Source organism: Colias croceus, chromosome 23, assembly GCF_905220415.1.
Source record: "Colias croceus chromosome 23, ilColCroc2.1".
NCBI classification, from domain to species: domain Eukaryota; kingdom Metazoa; phylum Arthropoda; class Insecta; order Lepidoptera; family Pieridae; genus Colias; species Colias croceus.
In genome coordinates this window covers 5364857-5388318 of record NC_059559.1, presented here as the reverse complement: position 1 = coordinate 5388318, position 23462 = coordinate 5364857, and the positions used below count along the sequence as shown (strand labels likewise).

The window sequence follows — 23462 nt, the reverse complement described above, 5'->3', positions numbered from 1 at the left end:
TATATTTGTATTTGTTCTGTGTTATGTTATTGTGCTTGTCAGTTGTAATATGTGTTATTTTTGTGAAAAAATGTTTGTCTATGAAACTAAAGCTACGTAAAAGCTTCAAGGTAATGGAAATTAGAGAGAATATGCCAACCATATTTTAACTTATTTTTTCTTATTATTTATTCATTATAAGAGCTTCTTTTTCTTCATAAAACCCTTAACTATAAGGCACGTGATTGATATCCCAAATTGTTGCTTGAAAATTAGTTATCTGAAAGAAATCGTTCCTTAACGTAAAAGCCACGATTTATCTTCATATCAAAATATAGAGTCGAATTTATTATTCTACGAAGTGTCGGTTTCTTCAAATACTGTTTCATTCTTTTTTATGTACACTTAAAACTTTCATTCATTTCGAATATTAACTAACGCTAAGGTTTATAGTGTTCTCCAAACAATGAACCGCACGTTTCATTTTATTCAACAAAAACATATTGTTCAGTTCTATAAATAAGTTATTCTTTGACCCGCTAAGGAGTAAAAGACAGGATAATACGAGGCACGTCTCGTGACTCGGCTTACATGGCGATGCTTATATAGGTATATGACTAGCTGCTCCCTGCTGTTTCACCTGCATTGCTCCGCTCCTGTTGGTCTTAGCGTGATGATATAATATAGCCTATAGCCTTTCTAGATAAATGGGCTATCTAACACCGAAAGAATTTTTCAATTGGACCAGTAGTTCTCGAGATTAGCGCGTTCAAACAAACAAACAAACAATCAAACAAACAAACTCTTCAGCTTTATAATATTAGTATAGATTATATCTTAATAGCAATGAATATTTATTTTAAAAACTTTTCAATTGAATTTCACATTAGACTGACATGCTTAACCACGGTAAAAAGTATCTAACTACCTAAATCATTTTATAATTATCTCAAGACGTAAAAATCGAACATACAATAGCTTCGGCTAGCTACTAGTTATTATTCTGTACTTCCACATTTATAATATTAGGTTCTCATTATACTATAATATTAGTAAGGATTTGTAAACTTTATATTTTAACCTTTGATTATTGACCTGACCTAATTTAACAAGCTTTCATGACCCCATATAAAGTATAAGTTCAGCAAATAATAAATACCTATATAGTTTAATATAGTTTTGTTTTAGAGTGAGAGAAATATTTTAAATATGTTTATTGTATGTGATAGATTATTATATCACTTAAGCTGATGTTATTGACTTATACAACAGTGCTTATACACCATTATGACAGTAGTATTTATTTATTACTTAATAAATAAGTTACATATTGAAAGTCAAAGAAATTACAATACCTCGTTGTAGATATAAATACCTTTTTTTGGATAAATATAAATAGTCGCATTAATATTTTATTACACAACTCTGTTAAATCAAATCAATTATGTTCTGAATAAGGTTATGAATGAAAAATATTATTTATTATTATAAAATAATATCAGCGGCATGTAACCCCTGTAACCCATACATTCAACAGGCTGCCTATGACATGAAGAGAGGGGGGGCTGTGGAAATCGAAATTCATCCCATTCCAACATTTCTGACCCGTTTTATTAAAATATCACGATTGCACGTGACTCCGCTTGACGTAATGGGTATTTGAGAATATTGATATACTAATATATTGTCCTGACTTCGTCTAAAACGAACGGTAATAAAATAAATATAGCGAATAGCCTTGTGTTTGAAAAATCAGCTTTACAATATTAATATGGTATAGATTTAAGTAATCTATACTAATATTATAAAGCTGAAGAGTTTGTTTGTTTGAACGCGCTAATCTCAGGAACTACCGGTCCGATTTGAAAAATTATTTCTGTGTTATATAGCCCATTTATCAGGCTATAGGCTATAATATATCATCACGCTAAGACCAACAGGAGCGGAGCTCCGCGGGTGAAACCGCGGAGCGCAGCTAGTTAATTATTATGGGGCTATGCTGAAATCCATCAACATTATTCATTTTACGTATAAACAGGACAAACATTCAAACTTTGTCACTGAAAATATTATGACCTAAAAACTACAGTACCCCGCCTTATCACGGTAAAGAAAAAAATATATGTTATCAATAGTCACTATCAGTAATAATCAATACTTATCTATGTTTGTTGCAGTTTTCACTCGATCTAGTGCCGTGAACATAGTGTTAAGTGTAAACACTAATATAGTGCATTGGTGTTTAAATTTTTATTAAAAGTATAGGAATTTTGTGTTGTAGCTATTTAAAGGTGAAAAACTCAAGTAAAGGCTAATCAAAAATCTAATATTTAAAAATTTTGTTCCTAATAAGATTAAAATACATAAATATGTATATTGTATAATCCATACTAATATTATAGATGCGAAAGTAACTCTGTCTGTCTGTTACTGAATCACGCCTTAACTACGTACTGAACCAATTTGAAAAAAAATTTCTTATAGAGATATTTTGATACCCGAGAAAGGACATAGGTAGGCTACTTTTTACCCCAGTTTTATCCCGGAAATCCCACGGGAACGGGAACTATGCGGGTTTTTCTTTGACTGCGCAGGCGAAGCCGCGGGTGGAAAGCTATTATGTAACTGTAAATACTACTTATATACTAATAGATTAATTTAAACGTATGCCATAAACATTGGTATAAAACCAAAAAAAACTAGAGAAAAATTTGGAATAGAGATAACGAAACATTTCGTTAGTTGAGTTTTTGATAAATTATCTTGACGTGTATTTATAATAAACGATTATAAACGCTCCGGCTTCGCTCGTGGTACATATTTACGTTTTCCAGAACCATCCCTGTAGTTCAAGGAATATAAAAAGAATTATCGAAATCGGTTCAGCCGTTCGCACGTGATGCCTGATGTAATTTTTTTATTACTTATATCTCTTTATTACATAAGGTTGATTCACTCGCAAAATAACTGACTCATTGTGATTAATAATTGTGAAATTCAGATAATTCAGCCTGTGATTTAGTTTATCTCTAACCAAAATTCATGTGTATAAAGGACTACCTGTGTCCCGCGGTTTTACCCGCATCACTCCGCTCCTATTGGTCTTATCGTGATTATATTTACAGCCTTCCTTGATAAATGGGCTATCTAACACTGAAACAATTTTTCAAATCGGACCTCTAGTTCCTGAGATTGGCTCGTTCAACCGAACAAATAAACTCCTCAGCTTAGTAATAACAACGATGCATAAACGATACATAAATTAAAATATAAATAACTTTTGTTTATAAAATCAAATGTAGATTCAGAAATATATGAAAGTTTCGTGGAAGAGTATTGTTTAAAAAAACATTATTTAATTTTACAAATGAATTTAAATTAATTTTATCTTATATTAAAAAAATACATAATTAAAACTAAGCATAAATAATTAAATAACTACTTCTTCTAAAATAATTTTACTATCATTGAATTTTTCCTACATATAAATAAATTTCTAGACTTTCCCAAAATTAATATTATATTTATTTGCTTCTATTGTAAATGAATTTAACGAAAAACAAGTACAATGTCTTACAAATAATCAAAGTATTAGCAAGTTATAATTTCCTTATCATTTGATAATACGATAATTTTATGGAAGATATCGGCCACAGTCGATTACTGAAATTCTTCGTAAAAGGGTACGTATATTTGTTTTATTACATTCATATATTTTTTATCATTAACTAGCGGTCCGCCCGGGCTTCGCCCGTGGTACATGTTTACGTTTTCTCTCCATAAGAACCATCCTCGTACTTCAAGGAATATTATAAAAAAAGAATTAACGAAATCGGTTCAGCCGTTCTCGAGTTATGCGCTTACCAACACATTTTGCGATTCATTTTAAGATTTTTATAGTATAGATGAGCAGCACTAAGGAAATAATCACTACATAGTATAAAACGAAGTCGCTTTCTCTGTCTCTATGTCCCTTTGTATGCTCAAATCTTTAAAACTACGCAGCGGATTTTGATGCGGTTTTTTTTAATAGATAGAGTGATTAAAGAGGAAGGTTTTAGTATATAATTTATTATGTTTTAGACAAAGCGAGCCAAGCCGCGGGCGGTAAGCTAGTAATGTTATAAGTCATCATCTTCAATCATCATCTTCGTCAAAATTCATGATGAGTATCTAGATCTACCTCTACGGTCATCATGAATTTTTAGTTAAATATTTCCACTTCTTATTATTTTACAACACTTGTTAAAAAATAATCCCCAAAATGAGAGCAGAGCCCAGAGCGTAATCACAAAATACTTTATTATCAACTTACGTCCGATATGCACAATTTTGAACAATGACATAATTTCGCAGAAATGAAGTGGCGTATCTTGTATTGAAATTATTAAATTTCTCGCTTTCCGCCCGCGGCTTCGCCCGCGTTTTTAAAGAAAAACCCGCATAGTTCCCGTTCCCGTGGGATTTCCGGGATATAACCTATCCTATGTGTTAATCCAAGTTACCCTCTATATGTGTGCTAAATTTCATTGTAATCGGTTCAGTAGTATTTGCGTGAAAGAATAACAAACACACGCACATCCTCACAAACTTTCGCATTAATTATAATAAGAAGAATAGGATAGGAATAGAAATAGAATAGAAGGATAGGATATTTAATAGACTCATTACAAAATAATAACAATCTTAAATTGATTGTCTTACGGTGGATTTATATCAAACTAACATAGAGCTAGAGCTAGAACAAGAGTATTAATTCGTGATCTTTTAGTGTAAAAACACTCGTATTCAGTGTTGTTCAGTATAAGAAAATTGCGTAGAATATTTTCGAACGCACTAAGAACAACGAAAGAATGCTCTACGCCTGTTTACACTAAGAGAATTTGACATAGTGGGGTTAGATGAGCATTCGCTCGTCTGATGTAAATGGACCTTTATTATAGTCTATAGAAATATGAAAAATGACAGTTACAATAAAATTAAATAATTTATATATTATATAAAACTCAAAAGTGACTGATATAGTGATCTATCAACGCACAGCCCAAACCACTGGACGTATCGGGCTGAAATTTGGCATGCAGGTATATGTTAGGACGTAGGCATCCGCTAAAAAAGGATTTCCCAAAATTCTTGCGGGAACCAGGAAAAACGGGGATGCACGTACAAAGTCGTGGGCGGAAGCTAGTAGAGATATAGATATGAAACTAGGTAGGTAATAAGCAATATTAAAAATTCGAATTTTTATCTTGTGGATGTGAATATTTTAGTTCTTTTTTTATATTGTACTAGCTTTCCGCCTGCGGCTTCGCCCGCGTTTTCAAAGAAAAACCCGCATAGTTCTCGTTCCCGTGGGATTTCCGGGATAAAATCTAGCCTATGTTACTCGTGGATAATGTAGCTTTCGAATGGTGAAAGAATTTTTAAAATCGGTCCAGTAGTTTATGAGCCTATTCATTACAATCAAACAAACAAACAAATAAAGTTTTCCTCTTTATAATATTAGTGTTATTGTATGAAGGATTACTGGTGATTACTGGCTACTTATAATACGAATCTGTTGAAAACAAAGTCTGATGTTTAGTTTTTTTTGCCACTATTACGTTAGTTAGGTCTTCATTTGTTTTTAATGACGAAAACATACCTATTCGTTAAATATCTATAAAATAACAATTTTAAAAAAAATTGCTCGCCATTTGACAGATGAAATTTTAAATTTTTTGGTCATAGATAATATAATACTATATTTATTGTGTAATATAGAGTATTAGATTGTATGGTAATATTAAATGGATAAGTTTTAACTAAGGATTGAAAAATCGGCTTGTGTTATTTATATACATATTATTTTAATACCGAAGGCAACGATTAGAATTAAGGTTAAGTGTGTATGTTAAACATAATAAATAGTTTGTCTTATCGATTCTTGATACATGAGTTCCGGTGTTATCGATTTAAGTCCTTATTTAGTGCACATTTACTATCTACACATAAGAAAAAACTTTATCTATATATATGCAAAAGCAAGTCGTTATATTTCGTAAAACGTTGAACAGATTTTAATTATTTTCAGTTTTGTCTTCTCTTGAATTAAATATAAGATATTAATTTTTTTAAAAGCAAAGTCATCCGGGTGAAGCCAGGGTCAGGAACTAGTTTTAAATTTAAAATATCTGATTAATCTCATATAAGTGCACAGATATTAAACACTACATAGTACTAATAAGTGTAAGGCTTGTAAGGTTTCTTGATTAAGCTGTTTGTTAATGCCAAGTTTACTGGATTCATTCCCTGGGAATGTCTTACTAATACATATTTATAAGACCTTTTTAATATCCTACTTTATTTATGTCTCTCTCCATAATACACGGGTACCGCCATAAGGAAGACACGAGCCTTTTGAAGGCTTACGTGGGGACACAGGTCCAACACGCAGGGGGCCTTTAGAGAATTTTAATGTGTTGTGGGACACCAGCCGTGACTGCCCATGACTGCACTATAGAGATACAGCCCTGGGCAGTCCGCGGCCAATGTAGGACTATTGCAAAATATGGGAAATATAAATCTGGGATTTAGAAAGGGTGCGTTCGATGGATTGGTAGGTTGGTTCTATAGATCCTCTTTTATTATTTTCCAGAAAAATCATGTCTGATACAGACAAAAAAGACAATGATACAAACATCGAATCAAAAGTACCAGGTGAGCAGGAAGTACGAGGAGTGACCGCGAGCGAGACAAATATATCACAAGCTGAAGGAACCAGCGAGACAGACTTCCACTATGAGCCTGTAATAACAGTGACGAAGAAAGAAGCGTCCTTCGCGAAAGGCGATTTGAAACTACAGAAAATCAGCGTCACGGAAGATATATCGGTAAAGTACCAACATTTGTTTAAAAAGCAGACGATGCCGGGCAAAACGGTAGTCACCCAAGTGCAAACACTACAATATAAATACTGAAAATAAATGTGTTGTTGGTACATGCGTTTTATTTATTTCGAGCTTCCAATTTTATTTGAGACACATCTGAGAGATTGCATAAAAGTTCATTTATAAAATCTCCTTCTTTCAATTAACATTTTTACATTGGTTACCTTCATACTATGTTACCTACCTCAATTGAAACCCTAGTAGGAGGCCTGCGACCCAGCAGGGCGAACGTATATGGGCTGATTCGAGTGTACTACATACAACTTGAAAACAGTAGGCTTATCTTTATACCAAAAGGATAGTGAACCATGACCAATGAAGCATTATACGAATATTTTCCCAATACCTTGTAAACTACAGAACCAAAATTTTAATTTTCCATATAAAGAGCTGTCGAGTGTCGATATATTCTGTGATTCTTAGTACCCTGGTAGCTTAAACAAGAATTTGGCATTAATCAGCTCTTGATTACTTAAATTATTAGTTAATTTTGAAACTAAACAATAAAATTTATTAATAGAATATTCAAGTATTACACATTTATATTAAAATAAAAAATAATTAGGTACCAAATGCTGATGATATATAATTTACAGGGACGCGCGGAGTCCTATATTCAATTTTTAACCCAATCAACACTTTCTACGAGATTCTTCAAGTTACAATTAATAAAATAGCTCCAAATCCTATCTCAAGAACGGAATCGTAACAAACAAATTGGATTTCATCTAATCGCATTAATTGGCTGTAATTACTAATTGTACATATATTCTTGCAAATAATTACATGTACTTGATAGCTCACACAGAGCGGAACCTTTCCATACAAGGCGAAATAATAAAAAAGAATATTCCAATGAAAAATCATGTTGTTGAACATGATACCATATCTAAAGTTTAATATAAAAGTATTTTCCTTTCAGGATAAAACGAAAAATGAGACAATTATCAACGAAGTACAAATAATTACGGACAAAGACGGTGCCTGTGAAGTGACACACACACAAACAATTGAGACGGTGAAAAAGGTTGAGAATACGACACCGACCCGAGAAATAGGTAAATTACATTCATATTATGAAAGTGAAGAGTTTGTTTGTTTGTTTGAACGCGATAATCTCGGGAACTACTGGTCCGATTTTAAAAATTCTTTCGGTGTTAGATAGCCCATTTACCGAGGAAGGCTAGAAACTAATCTTGCTAAGACCAACAGGAGCGGAGCATTGCGGGCAAAACCGCGGAGCACAGCTAGTCTATACTAATATCATAAAGAGGAAAGATTTTTTATTTATTTGTATTGAATAGGCTGCATAAATACTTTTTTAATGATGTATTTTCCTAATAGATTTTAGATTAGATTAGATTTCAAAAACAACAAACACACTCGCTCTAAATAATCCAGGAATTTTAGAGACAGGTCTAGAGACCAAGATTTTAAATACAAGATAAAGCTCATTGAATTTAATCTAGTTATTTTATTTAAGTAAAGTACTTTAAAATTACTGTAGCTCTGTAGTTTCACTTATTTTGATTTAGTAATGTACAATATTCTGTACTTGGAAAGATTTTCAAGAATATTTAAAACATTATTTTATGAATATGAAAAGTGTCCTGAAACTTATATTATTTTTTTAAACATTTTCCATGTACACGATTACAGAGAAACAAGATGAAAAGAAACCACGAACTAAAATTCCAATGTCTAAATTAAGGCGGGCTGTTAAAAAGATAACGGAAGAAAGAAAGAAATATGAAGAAGCTGAAAGACAAGTAGGTATTGCAAATCATTTTTGCTTCCAACCTTTTTTCTAGTACAACCATGATTGTTTTTTTTTTACCAGAAAGTTCTCTCGTGATCTCGAAACAAATACTGTCTCATAATCGATTATTTTATTAATTAGATCCCAACAAATTAGCCGAATAAACAAACAGTTAAAAAAACAAACCATACATAGTTAAATTATATTTATAAATGTATAAATATATATCTATTATTTTCATTAATTAAAACATGATTTTTCTTTTTAAATTTCACGATTTAATGACAGAAGTTAATGACTTGCTTATATTGATAATTAATAATACTTTTTCAGAAAATGTCTGCTCAACAGCGCAAGTCTTCCATTCCTCGACTGAAACATACAGTTGTAACAGCCACCACAAGTAAAGAAGAAGCAAGAACTGCTTCCCCAAGAACAGATGAAGAATTTGACAAGCTGTTCGAAGAAATCGTTGTCAATCAGAGCGCGGATGAAAGTCCACTAATAAAGGACCCAGAAAAACTAGACTCCAAGTTCGAAGAATTAATTCACGCTTACGATGAAAATAAAATCGAACCAATTAGCATTGACAGAGTGAAAACCAGGATCCCCATGCTAAAACGTAAAAGTGAACATGAAATTGATATGTCAAAATATTCGGAGCGCAGGAGAAATGCATCTCTTAAAAAGAGAGGATCAGTTGATAGTTCAACGCACAACTCTTTGACAACTATGAACGTTAAAGAATCGAAAATACAATCGCAAACAATACAAAAAACTTTTACACAACAAAGAACTAAACTACAATCTGAAACAAAAACAACTCAACAACAATTATCAAAGATTGCAGTCAATAATAGTCAAGACAATCAAGAACAGATAAGTTCATCAAAGGTAGTTAAGGAAACGACACGATCATCCGATAATAATGAAGATGTTAATTTTGAAAATGAGGAAAGCCAATTTACCCATAGTGAAAATTCCGAAGTCTCTAATGAATCTGTGAATTCAACAAAACATAACGAAAACACAAAAATATTTAAGAAAAGTTCCTCAATCGATAACTCTAGAACTACAAACTTTAATAACGAAGAAACAAACACAAAAACACTACACAAAACTATTCAACGTACAGTCAGTGAACAGCACACGTCCAGTATAACATCTACAAATATTTCTTCTAATATCTCACAAACAAAGGAAATAACAACTACAGAAATAACAAACAACAATAACGGAGCCACTATAAAAGCAATAATAACTGTAGAGAGAGAAAACAGTGCATCAGAAGTCCCAACGATTACAAATGAATCAGATAAAACAATTAATGATTCCAAAACAACACAACATGTTACAAATGAGGAAAGCAATCAAAGTTCAGTGAACTCAAATAACATGCAAAACTCTATTAACAATCAAAAATTGTCCAATGAAGTTGAATTAGTTCAAAAAGATACAAAAGATAGTTTATCTGACGAAAATACAAATGTGTCTGTAGAAATTTGTGAAATTATACATGATAGTGAAGATCTTAAAGATAAAAGGAATGAATCAGACCCAAATCATATTAAAGAAATATCTGAAACAAATATTGAAGTTAAAGAAAGTGCTGAAGATAGTAAATCAAATATTGAGGAAATTGCTGCAGATAACAACATTATATCAATTGAGACTAAAGAAAAAAATGCAAATGTGAATAATGAAGAGATGAGTAAGCAAGATAGCATTAGCATAGTAGCTGACAATGAAAATATGCAAGAAGAAAAATCAGAATCGAATATAGTTCCAGATGTAAATGAAGAAACCAACACACATAAATCACATATTCAAGAAATTGCTACTGATAATAATATTATACCAACCAAGACCATCGAAGACAGTAAAAATATGATTGATAAAGAAATTAGTAATCAAGATAGAATTAGCATAGTAGCTGGCAATGCAGATAACCAAGAAGAAAAATCTGAATCTAACAAAGATCCAGAAATAAAAGAAGAAATTAAAATAACAATTAAACAAACAGATACATCCGAAGAAAAAGAATCCTCAACACATGTCGAATACAATAAAAAAATTATAATAAACGAAAAACATAATGCTGATTCAAATGAAACAAACGATAAAGACGAAGATTTAAAAACCAAAGCAACACAAATCAGAGATGTTGAATCGAATGATGTACAAGAAAAAGAAGCCAAAACAAGTGCAGATTCTAGTAATAAATCTGCTAACTACCTCGATGTCTCTGTCAGTATGGTAAAACAAGTGGTTACACAACAGAAACTTAATGATAAAACGAATAATAATACACAAGAACATTACCTCGATATTGTTAATGAGAATAATACTATTAAAGAAATAGAACAACCTGAAATTGAAAGTATAACATCATTGGAATATAATGTAATACCTAAGGAAGTTGTAGAAGGTAAAAAGGATGAGAAGAGTCTAGAAGCGTGTACTAATATAAACAAAATACCTGAATCTACATCAAAACAAGTTTCACAAAATCTTCCAAATACAGTACCTGAAAAATCCGATAGTACTTTAACCTCAGTAGAAGAATCTTTGGGCTCAAAATTAAATGTTGGTTCTAAAACATTTATTAGCAACGAAGAAAAACGTGTAATAGAAAAAACTGTATCTAGAGAGGAAAGTTTCATTTCTGAGAATAAAATCATCGAATCTAAATCCGAAACAAAAACACAAGTAACGGACGTTGATGAAAAACCTCAAAACCCTATAAATCTATGTCAAGACAAAGACAATACAAATTTGACAGACAACAATATAACAAGACAAGTAAATATCACACAAAATGTAAACATATCTTCTGAATCTAGTTTAATTAATGATTCTGTTATGGAGAAAGAATTCGTTTCCAAAGCCTATGAAAAAGAAACAAAGACAACATTGAAAACTCAAAATATTTTACAAAAGAAAGTTACAGAATCGGAAACAATAACTACTAAAATTAAGGAAGTATTGAAGAAATCTAATGACTCTTACGATGATTTAAATGTTATTCAAAGAGAAAGTAAAGGTTTTAATAGCGATAAAAGTCCGATAAATATTGATAAAACATTAATAAGACCAGCTACTCCAGTAATTGACATTTCACCAACTTGCATTGATGGTAAAGAAAAAGAAATTATAATTTCGAATGATAATCTATCAAATAAAGATGTAACTGAACATTATTTCAAGGAAGCTTCTCAAACAAGAGTTAATAATGCATCTAATACAACAGATAGTTTAGATGTAAATAAAGAAAGAACTGAAAAGATAGTTTTAGATAAGAGTATGATAAATGAACTATTAAAATCAGACCTTCAAGAGGAAGATATTATTATTCTTAGAGGCAAAGTGAACAGAGTTATGAGTCGACTCGATTCTATAAACAGTAAAAAGACTAACATTCAACAGGAGATAGTAGATGAAGTTCCTAAAAGAACTGTTTTGTCTAAGATCGCCATTTTTGAAGTAAGTTTGTATATACACTTTTTATTCGCATTTTATCGAACTAATAAATACTATGTAAATATAGAAAAACTTGTTCTGCAATAAACAAAAATCGATAATATTATAAAACAGTTCCATATAAAATTTAGCTTGATCTATGTTAAATAGTCGTACACTTTGTAGTTTGTACTGTAATAAACAACAGCTTATAAATAATATTATCTTTATATTTATAGCGTAAAGAAGTAGAAGAAAAACCTCTCTACCGAAGAATACCACGCTCACAAAGCCATGGACCAAGTCTAAGGCATAAACCTAAAATAGTTGAAGAAGTACTCAAAACTACATCCAAAATGGAAAACAATGTTAATATAAGTCGAACAGGAGTTTACAATAAACAACATTCGCATAATTTAAGTAGAAATTTGATAAACAATCAGAAATCTGAAGATATAGTGAATAAATTGACTAGCAGTCAAAATAATTTAGATTTTGAAAAAGACACTAATAATAGTGAAAATATAGTAATAAGCGATGACAGAAAATATTCATCGCTAAAGAGCATAAATAAAGATGAATTACACTATGAAGATAATTCAAAAACTATCAAAGTATCGTTCAAAGAAAGAGATAATAAAAAAGAGGTTTCATACGCAGAAATTGATTTAGGTGATGCTGTCAAGGGCAAAGTGCAAAACGTAGTCAGAATGATATCAATGGAACGTATGGATTTGGAAAAAAAAGGCATTATAGATATTAAGGAGAAGCCGAAACGAGGAACTGTGTTAGAGAGAATCGCTCTATTTGAGGTAAGGAAAAAAGATCGTGTGTGCCGAGCACACGTGTCAGAAGTGAAACTTCTTTGGTATAATTCAAAAATACCAAAGTCGGCGCCTTACTCCATGACATGACGGTATTGCCATGCGGCGACCTTGAAATTTTACTCTCAACGCGCTTAAGTTTCACTTCAAAAAAGTATTTAAAAAAAATATTTTACTGGGATAGTTTTATGAGTTACACTATCATCTTTCATTGCATTAATCCATACTAATATTATAAAGCTGAAGAGTTCGTTTGTTTGTTTGTTTGAACGCGCTAATCTCGGGAACTACTGGTCCGATTTGAAAATTATTTCGGTGTTAGATAGCTCATTTATCTAGGAAGGGTATAATATATCATCACGCTACGACCAACAGGAGTTTAGCCACGGGGGTGAAACCGCGCGGAGCGGCTAGTATACTTATAAGAAATATCATATTTAGTGTAGTTAGTAGAATATTTAGTTTGTATGCGGTGGTAGTTATTTTTATGTATGTATCTTTAAATAGATTTAGCATATGTTTTTGTATGAGAATGTATTAAATAAATAAAGAAATACAGTTGATCAAACAGTATTTAAATTAACGACTATTTACACTTCGCGCAAATCCTAAAGAAACCAAGCTAAAATTAAAATGATTAAAATTAAATTTTTGAAGCGAAACTTCAAGGTCGCGTCATAGCAATACCGTAACGTCATGGAGTATGGCGACGATTTTGGTATATATTGAATCTTGCCAAAGAAGTTTCACATCTGATACGTGTGCTCGGTACACACGCTCTTTTTTAATCAAATATATTCCACACTCGCTGCATCCCACGGTTTCACCCACGTAAATGTGTTTTTCCTTTTAAAATATAAGAATAAAAAATAACTGCGTTAAAAACAACCGACTTCAAAAACGGAAAAGTAAGAAATAAAAAAGATTTGATATTATTAATTACTACATATTATTTTTATGTGCTATTTACTAAAAAGGTTTGATGTCGGTGCATGGGCTTAATACTAAGTGCTTAGTGTTTGGCACCGACTTCAAACCTATTTAATAAATAGCACATAAAAATAATATGTAGTAATTAATAATATCAAATCTTTTTTATTTCTTACTTTTCCGTTTTTGAAGTCGGTTGTTTTTAACGCAGTTATTTTTATTTAATACTTTTTAGTGTATTTTTCAACACGAATCAAACGAGCCCAAACTCGATAAAGTTGAGTCAATATATTACTGAGTTCCTATGGCCACCTTCCGATTCCATCATCAGATCAGCTCCATGTCATGATAATGTTTCATCGCTATCCAATTTACATTTGTATACAAAATTTCAGCTCAATCGGTTACCGGGAAGTGAATCAAAGTTACTTGCTACATTGAAATTAAGTCATCGAGTACAGACAAAAATGCTCATAAAATAAAAACTACTAGGCCTAGCCGAATAAAATTTTTATGGGACCAATTCGACACCATCCCGCATCGAACAAAAAAGAATCACGTAAATCGGTTCAGAAACCTCGGAGTAATCGGTGTACATACATAAAAAAAAAAAAAAAAAAATATACCTCCTCCTTTTTTTTGAAGTCGGTTAAAAAAGTAGCCTAATTTACTCCTTATTACATCGGCTATCTGTAAGTGGAGGTTCCGTCGAAATCGGTTCAGCTCCAGGCCGGCAAGAGATTAGCTGGAACATACAGATAGACAAAAATTTAAAAAAAAAATACTATTTTGGTATTGGTAAACGTACCGTATATATACATTATACACTATACAATATACATCCATGTGAGTTTAGTAAAAAGCGGTTATTTTAAAACTAGCTGCGCTCCGTGGTTTCACCTACGTGGCTCCGCTCCTGTTGGTCTTAGCATGATGATATACAGCCTATAGCCTTCCTCGATGAATGGGCTATCTAACACCGAAAGAATTTTTCAAATCGGACCAGTAGTTCCTGAGATTAGCCCGTTCAAACAATTAAACTCTTCAGCTTTATAATATTGGTATAGGTTTCAAACAGATACTCCAATTTTAAAGTACCTACCTAAAAGGTACTTCGAATAGCTAAATAAATCAAATAAAGATATCAGACAACAAACAATTGGTATTATTATTTGTTGAGGCGTATCATTATTGATTTAAACTTTGTACTAAACTAGTAAATATATCTTATGGGCCCTCTTCACAATGGGCAGCGTTAGGCGAGTAGAGACAATCACGATAGTGTAGAGGCTAACTGTCGTACCACAAAAAACTTTGGACAAGGTTTAACTTTAAGCGCGGGTTCTCTTTAATCTGGTTTTGTCATAGTTCACATAGACAACTATTAAAGTGACAGATCCCTGGTTTAAAGTTGGACTGTGTTTAAATTTTTTTGTGGTAATACCATAAATGTCTATGATCAACCGTCATTGTAGATGTTTATTCATAATCGCCGTGGCCGCAAACATTGACGATCCTTTGTTGGGCCAACGCTGCCCAATGTGAAGAGAACACATTATGTACTATCATTTTTCTATACATTTAAAATCACTCATTTAACGTCATAAACTGCGCAGTTACAAAACGTTAGTTATTATTTTATAATATTCTAGCTGCCTCGGCAGACGTTGCCCATTTTTCGTGTTTTCTCTCCATAAGAACCTTCCTTGTGCCTTAACGAAAACCTTTCTCGAGTGTTACATCAACATATTTATCGATTCCTTTTATTATATACATATCGATAAATAATTAATGTTGTCAACATTTTATTTTATTAGATTCCGAGCGAATTCATTCTATACGCCAATGTTAAAATACTCGTCTAAAATTTTTCAAGATTTCAGATTAATACATAGATTTTTTCAGAAGAAATCAACACCAGTAACCGTGGAAAGTAGAAACAAGCCGAAAGATCAATCTAAAACGGTGTCTGAGGAAAAGATGAATGAAGAAGAGTTAAGATTGAAGATAGAGGAGTTAAAAGGAGCTAAAAGAAAGTATGGGAGATACACAGACTTGAAGTTCGTAGAGTTGAATGATGGTAGCAAGATGCCTGCTATTGGCTTGGGTACTGCATTGGTAAGTAAGCCGTCCAAATTGTGGCATTCTCTCGTCTTTGTAGTATCCCCGCAGAAAGTCGTCATCAGGTCGTGGGACCGTGGAGGCCAGGCTGCGAGTTTCAAAGGCCTATATGAGTCACGAATCGGACTCTAATAGATGAGCTTTTGTTTATACATATTACTCGACAAAACATAATCTATCTCAGAGATTAGAGAAAAAAAGTGATTCAAATTGAATAGCTTTTGTCGAGATATTTTCAAACATTACATACGAACAAAATCTAGTTGAGTAGAGTCTTACCAGCATAATAGATTAATATCGGTATTAAATTGAAATGCAATTAATAGGAACATACCGTGTTAGAAAATGAACTCTGTGAAATTACAAATATTATTCATTGAATGTCTTACAAATTTAATTACGAAGTTGTAGGTAGGTACCTGTTCCCCGCGGTTTCACCCGCATTGCTCCGCTCCTGTTGGTCTTAGCGTGATGATATAGCCTATAGCCTTCCTCGATAAATGGGCTATCTAACACCGAAAATTTTCAATTCGGACCAGTAGTTCCCGAGATTAGCGCATTCAAACAACGAACAAACACTTCAGCTTTATAATGGTATAATATAAATATAGATTATAGTAGGTAACTATAGATTATAATCTACAACTAATTAATATTATTTCTCAGCTCAGTAAAAACCTAACCAAACATATAGTGTCTGCTGCCATAGACCTAGGATATAGAACCATAGACACGGCATATATCTACGGTAATGAGAAGGAAATTGGTGAAGCTATAAATGAGAAGATAAAAGATGGTACTGTCCAAAGGTATGTCCTTCTGTTACCATTTTAAAAAAGAAAAGGTGCCTTGGCGAAAAAAAAAAAATAAAGAATCGAGTACCTATAATTACTATGAGCTAGCGCGCAAGAACAACTATTGTCTCCGCAACTATTCTGTCTCTCCCATCAACTCTATGGGGAGTTGTGTCGCTACGTGCGCGCACTTTCTTACTAGCCCATAGAGTTGATGGCAGAGACAAAATAGTTGCGGAGAAAAAAGTTGCTCTTGCGCGCTAGCTCTTAGTTTGTTTTACTGTCCTTTTCGTTACGTTACATCTAGATATTTAATCATCTATGTGGATATAAAATTTCGTCAAAACCAGTTCATTTATTTTACCATAAACATGCAAACATTGAAACATTTAGCAACATGTTTATTTCCATTTTAGAGAAGACTTATTCGTCATATCAAAACTATGGAGCACATTCCACCGCAAGGACTTGGTTGAAAAAGCCTGTAAAATGTCACTAAAATCTATGGGTTTGGATTACTTTGACCTGTACATGATACATAACCCCATGTCGTTCAAGGTAAATGTTAATTCTAAATAAAAAATAAATAAATATTTCAGGACAATTTTCACACACGGCACGATCTAATCCCATACTGAGCTGCTTGTGTTATGGAATTAACCAGATGGCTGATAAACATACATAATATATAATTTTAAAATAAATACTTAAATAAATAATAAACACCCAGACATAGAGCAAACATCTATGTTCATCACACAAATATTTGCCCCGTGTGGGAATCGAACCCACGACCTCTGGCTTGGAAGGCAGGGCCAAGCCAACCGATCAGTCAAATATTGAGTTTTTTAAACGCGATAACGCGAATATTTGGAAGCTTGCCTTTTGGTTAGTCTCATTTAAATAGTGTCCAGATTTGATTTGCAGGCGGATTAATTTTTTGAAATCGGTTAAGAATTGTCATGTTTAGTTTTATGACATTCATGCAAAATTTGAAGTAAATGCAGTACTTTTGAGTTTATCCCGGACATATTATATTATATACATACAAACAGACCAATATTTTAAAAACTACATTTTGTGGCTTCGATGTCGATTGTAGATCACGCCCCAAGTATTCTTTTAAAATATTTAATGTTCAGTTTCGACTTTCCTACGATTCTACTATATGTATAGATATTTACATTATGTATGCAAATTGTAACCAGGAAGGCGACGACCCCCTACCAAAGATCGCAAACGTGATCCAATACTCAGACTCCGACTATCTGGACGCGTGGTACGGGGTCGAGCACGTAATACGAAAGGGGTTGGCCCGCAGGGGGGGAGTCAGTAACTTCAACTCGGCGCAAGTGGACAGGATCGTGGATAAGGGGAAACTGAAGCCGGTTGTTAATCAGGTAATTGTAGATTTAGTTTTTTTTTTAGGGAAACTTCTTTATCGGGTTTGGAAAAAAATTTAGTGTATCATTTTTACGCGTGACATTTTTCTGTACGCGCCATCTTTTTCTTATCCCTACCACGCGTGATTCGACGTATTTCTGTTGTAAACAGGTTGTAAATGTATTTCTGCTGTAAAGTTGCATATGTGTTGCATATAGTAAATTATTTTTTGAAAAATAGGGCCATAAAGAAGATTCACTTCTTACGTGTGTACCTACACTAGTAGGTACACGCACAATTATTTTTTTTTATTAATATTTAGTGTTCCAACCAGTTACACAAATTCTCACGAAGGTAATAAAAGAGTTGTCTTTTTTTTAATTATGTATTTAGTGATCAAAGTAATGCTAGTTGCTCACATTCCCATGCATTTCTAATGACCTACTTAGCGATCCAGCTTATGCTAGTTACACACATTCGCATACAAAGCAATGTACGACGGTATTTTGCGAATGTCCATATCATAGCGCAAACATTCGTACATTGTACGAATATTTGTACGTACATGAGATAGGGCAGGAATATGAACGACTCAGCGCCAAATTATGACATCGCTGGTATAAATTGTAAGGCTTAATAATAATAACCTTTGAATGTATATTAGTTTAAAATAGTGTGTGTACTTATGGAAATACTAGAATATACAACTTGAACATAGTTATCAATTTTCATACCACCTAGAACTAACTTCATGCTGTTAAATTTAGGTGTCGGTGTGCGCGCGCAGCGTAAAAATTCACTCTCATCGTTTTTCTCCATCGCGCCAAAAAAAGTATAACTTCAATAATACATGTACGATAATGCTATAGATTTCTAAGTAATCTCACTGTAGCTAGAAAGTAATTTAAAACTAAAGAATAACAATAAGTATGTAGTTACTAGTTAGTATAAACATCATCTCACTGCACACCCCCTTTATAATTGCCTCCATTTTTAGTTCGCTACAATTAACTATGTACACTAAATAAAGTACAGTTTATCCCACAGGTGGAATGTCATCCGTATCTCACACAACAGCGTCTAGATGACTTCTGTCAAACGAGAGACGTCAAACTCAATTGCTACGGAGTTCTCGGTTCAAAAGGCACGCCCATAGAGTATAAAAGTGGTTTAACACCTGTCATTGATGATCCCATGGTGTTGGTTATGGCGGCGGGTTTGAATGTGACGCCGGCGCAGTTGCTGATCAGGTTTGTATTATAAACAAAAAAACTTACACACACAAAAAAAGTTTGTAGGATTTGAGGTTGTCAATTGAAGTTAACGACATTTGTATCCGATTTTCAATTCATCAAACTCAAACTGAAACATTTATTTATTCAATTAGACTTCTTTTAGAAGCATTTTCGAATAGTCATTACATATTTTTAACATTTACCACCGATTCGGAAAGCAGTATCTATGGAGAAAAACCGGCAAAAAACTCCATAATTTATCTTTTGAAATCATGCCAATATTACAATTTAATTTTACATAATATGGCACTTAACTATCTGAATACTATTGGACCTCAACTCTACGATCAATTATAGAAAACAGGATCCCCGAGAATCCTTAATTTTGTCAGCATTGGACATCTGCCAACTTGTACCTGGCCAGGATAATGTACTTAATTCTAACAGTAAGCCTGTATAGCTGCAGTGCACATAATCTATAGTAATATTATAAAGCTGAAGAGTTTGTTTGTTTGAACACGCTAATCTCAATTCTCTAGTGGTCCGATTTTCAAAATTCTTTCGGTGATAGCCCACTTATCGAAGAATGCTATAGGCTATTATATAATTGCTCTAAGACCAACAGGAGCGGAGCCATACGGATAAAACAGCAAAGCGCAGCTAGTAAACAATAATATTCAAAACTAACTTCGTGTAACAGTAATTAAAAAAAACTCTTCCTCGACATCGAACCAAGTTAAAACATCTCTAATTTTCATACAGAACCTATGCCCTATGATTTATATATTGCCTATAATTTTTGGTCATAAATTGAACGTAACATAATGAATAAGTAGATACATCCATACTAATATTATAAATGCGAAAGTAAACGCCTAAACTACTGAACCAATTTGCATGAAATTTGGTATGGAGATATTTTGATACCCAAGAAAGGACATAGGCTACCTTTTATTGCAAAATATTTACCACGAGCGAAGCCAGGGCGGACCACTAGTTATTCATAAACCATATCGTATTTTCTTCACTTTCCTACAACTCCCCGATCTCATTACCCGAACGAAACGAGAAACGTCAAAAATATACAAAATAAATAAGTAAATTTATTTTTCAGCTACCAACTACACGTGGGTCACAGTGTGATAGTCAAGTCGTCTACTGGTGCTCATTTATGGAGTAACCTCCTTGCGCAGGACGTACGTCTAGAGACCAGCCATATTGATGCTTTGAACGCTATGAACAGGAATAAACGTAACTTTCTGTTTAAAGGGTGAGTTGTTCTAATTCCCCGAAAACTTTACGTATCCCTAAAAATAAAACTGTTTAATTTAAGGTTCATTTGTTGTGAAGAAGTCATAATTGTCTTCCAAAAAATGTGTAGGTAATTGATGTGTGACAATTATTTGTCTTTTTGACAATCTCACAATAATTAAGACAAATAATGTGATTGATAGATTGACAATCTCACAATAATTAAGACAAATAATTGTGAGATTGACATCACATCTTTTCAAGTGAAACTTCTTTATCGTGGTTGGAAAAAATTTAGGGTAACATTTTTTCGTTACGCGTGACATTTTTAATCTTTTTCATATCGAACGATTATGATTGATTCGACGTATTTCTGTAAAGTTGCATAATATAGTAAATTATTTTTTGAAAAATAAGGTCATAAAGAAGTTTTACTTCTTACGTATGTACACTAGTACATGCACACATCTTTTTTTTATAATATTTCTATTTCTTTGTTTTTTCTTTCAGGATGGGCGACACGCACAGAAATTATCCTTTCCGAATTCCTTTCTGAGAGATAACGTCTTTTTTATGCTATAGCATATAATAATAAGCTAGTTCACAATGTAATTGATTTATAAAGTGCGGCATAGTCCATTGAAATGTTAAATTTTAGCCTTAACCTTTATCAGAGGATCTTTTTTCAAGATGGCGGCTGCGGGATTACTGATATGGCTCTACAAACTTGACTACCTATATGCTTCTACACATCCATAAAATAAATGTCGACAGACCGGTTGGCTTAGTTGGTGCCCTGCCTTCCAAGTCACAGGTCGTGGGTTCGATTCCCACCCGGGACATATATTTGTGTGATGAACATAGATGTTTGCTCTGTGTCTGGGTGTTAATTATTATCTATATATGTATATTTACTTATTCAAAAATTATGTGTGTATGTTTATAAGCCAGCTGGTTTCCTTAACACAAGCGAAAGCTTAGTATGGAGTCAGATCGTGCCGTGTGTGAAAATTGTCCTAAAATATTAATTTAAAAAAATCCTCTGAGAAACGCAACCCTATAAATGTAACTTTTCAATGAACTAGCATTAATAATAATCAAATAAATGTGTCGTAGCTTTTTTGAGTGTACTGCTGTGTGATAAGTTTATTGTTATTATTAAGTTTACGAAGTTTATTACATATTTTCTATTTTTCTAATTTATAAAGATGACTGTGTGTATTTTACACAAATAAATTATAATAAATGTTTTTTATTAATATTTCTGTATTTTGTTTTACCCTACGTCTGAATCCACCAATAGATGAAGTGTATCATCTAGTATTACCTATATTTACAAATACAGTCAGTAAAGTCTTAACAAAGATAAACAAGATTGGACTCGAATTATATCGACCGGCCCGCGAAGGCGCAAAAAAAACCGAAATTTACTTATTAATAATTTATTGTAAAAAAATTACATTATAAATTATTCCTAACTTAATCTACGTCCCTCCCGTTCGATGTTGGAACCAAGAGTGTTCATCGTCTTCGGCGGGGTAGCGTCGCTGTGGTGGTGATTGCCGCAACACTCTCTGGAATTGCAGGTGTGCGCGATGTCGCAATCGCAACCAGGTGCAAGTCCTTCTTGGGTGGCCCCATGTATCCTCTAATAATTAAGGCGTGTTATATGTAGGTACATAACACTCGTACTTGTCTTAAATTGAATAGTAAACTGTGAAGATAAATAGATTATGAAAATGTGATATCGGTGGTAGGTAAATAATATAGAAATCGGCGCTGATTTAGGGCGGGATTCAGCCCTTCACGTTAATTATTAGCCCTTCCTCGAAGTTAATTTTTATTAGCTTTTACTCTCGAACTGTATTTTGAAGTACAAGTGCAAGGTGGTTTTATTTAGTCCTGAAAATTGCATCGCTGGAAGGGTTTTGCGGTGCATTTACATGAAACGAACATAGAGCTAGAGAGCTAGAGCAAGAGCATTCTTTCGTGATGTTTTAAAATGAAATCTGTCTACTTGTTACCCATTTAGGTACCTACAGCTGCAAACTCCGATTTAGATAAAATTTTGCAAACTCCGATTTAGATAAAATTTTGAAACAAAATAGTTAGCCAGGGAACAGGGAAGTTTTCAAAACTCAACACCTAAATTTAGCGTTCTAACAATTTTATTTCCATAAGAACCATCCTCGTACTTCAGGGAATATTATAAAAAAAGAATTATCCAATCGGTCCACCCGTTCACGCGTGATGCCGTGACCAAGGAAAACGGGTTTCATTTATATATACAGGTGTCCCACTATTGGTATATGAAGCGCGAAGGAACTTGTAGTTTTTCATACACTGATCACGTAAAAAATACTTAAACAATAAAACTACATCAAAAAAATTTTGCTAAATTTTTCCTGAAAATCAATGTTTTATTCTCTAGCTTCACGCAGCCGGCATATACCGCCTCGCTAATGTGAGCATTTTGTCTATGAAAACTCAATCGTAAACGATAGCTCACGTGCTGGTAGCAAAGCTGGGCGGGTTTTTTGTTATGGGTGTACACTGTACACATAGAGTTTTAAGAATTAATCTATATGGATAAAAACTGCGTCTGGAATTTTATAAGTATTTTTTACGTACTCAGCGTATGCAAAACTATAACCTCCTTTGAGCTTAGCATACCAACAGTGGGACACCCTGTATATATAGATACAACAAGAACTGTTTGCTTGATTTAGTAATAAAATATCCTTTTTAATTATACTAAAAGGTTGGAATATGGGATAAAAATGCCTTGAGGACATTAC

The 23462-nt window shown here is 33.0% G+C and overlaps 1 protein-coding gene across 1 annotated transcript; it reads left to right on the top strand.

Moving 5' to 3' along the window:
• Positions 1-3534: 3534 nt before the first annotated feature.
• Positions 3535-21514, top strand: LOC123702418 (GRIP and coiled-coil domain-containing protein-like). The gene is made up of 13 exons (XM_045650168.1): positions 3535-3662; positions 6617-6851; positions 7831-7966; positions 8568-8677; positions 9001-12150; positions 12366-12938; positions 15786-15998; positions 16668-16810; positions 17212-17353; positions 18004-18195; positions 19226-19428; positions 20528-20683; positions 21175-21514. Exons 1-13 carry the CDS (start codon positions 3616-3618, stop codon positions 21218-21220), a joined length of 5346 nt encoding a protein of 1781 aa, XP_045506124.1. The 5' UTR covers positions 3535-3615; the 3' UTR covers positions 21221-21514.
• The last annotated feature ends 1948 nt before the right edge of the window (positions 21515-23462 follow it).

Bases quoted from the DNA above. Each gene is read 5' to 3' on its own strand.
- LOC123702418 (XM_045650168.1), top strand. From the start codon at position 3,616: ATGGAAGATATCGGCCACAGTCGATTACTGAAATTCTTCGTAAAAGG. The intron at 12,151-12,365 runs GTAAGTTTGTAT...TTATATTTATAG, and splicing joins CTAAGATCGCCATTTTTGAA to CGTAAAGAAGTAGAAGAAAA. The intron at 20,684-21,174 runs GTGAGTTGTTCT...TTTTTCTTTCAG, and splicing joins CGTAACTTTCTGTTTAAAGG to GATGGGCGACACGCACAGAA.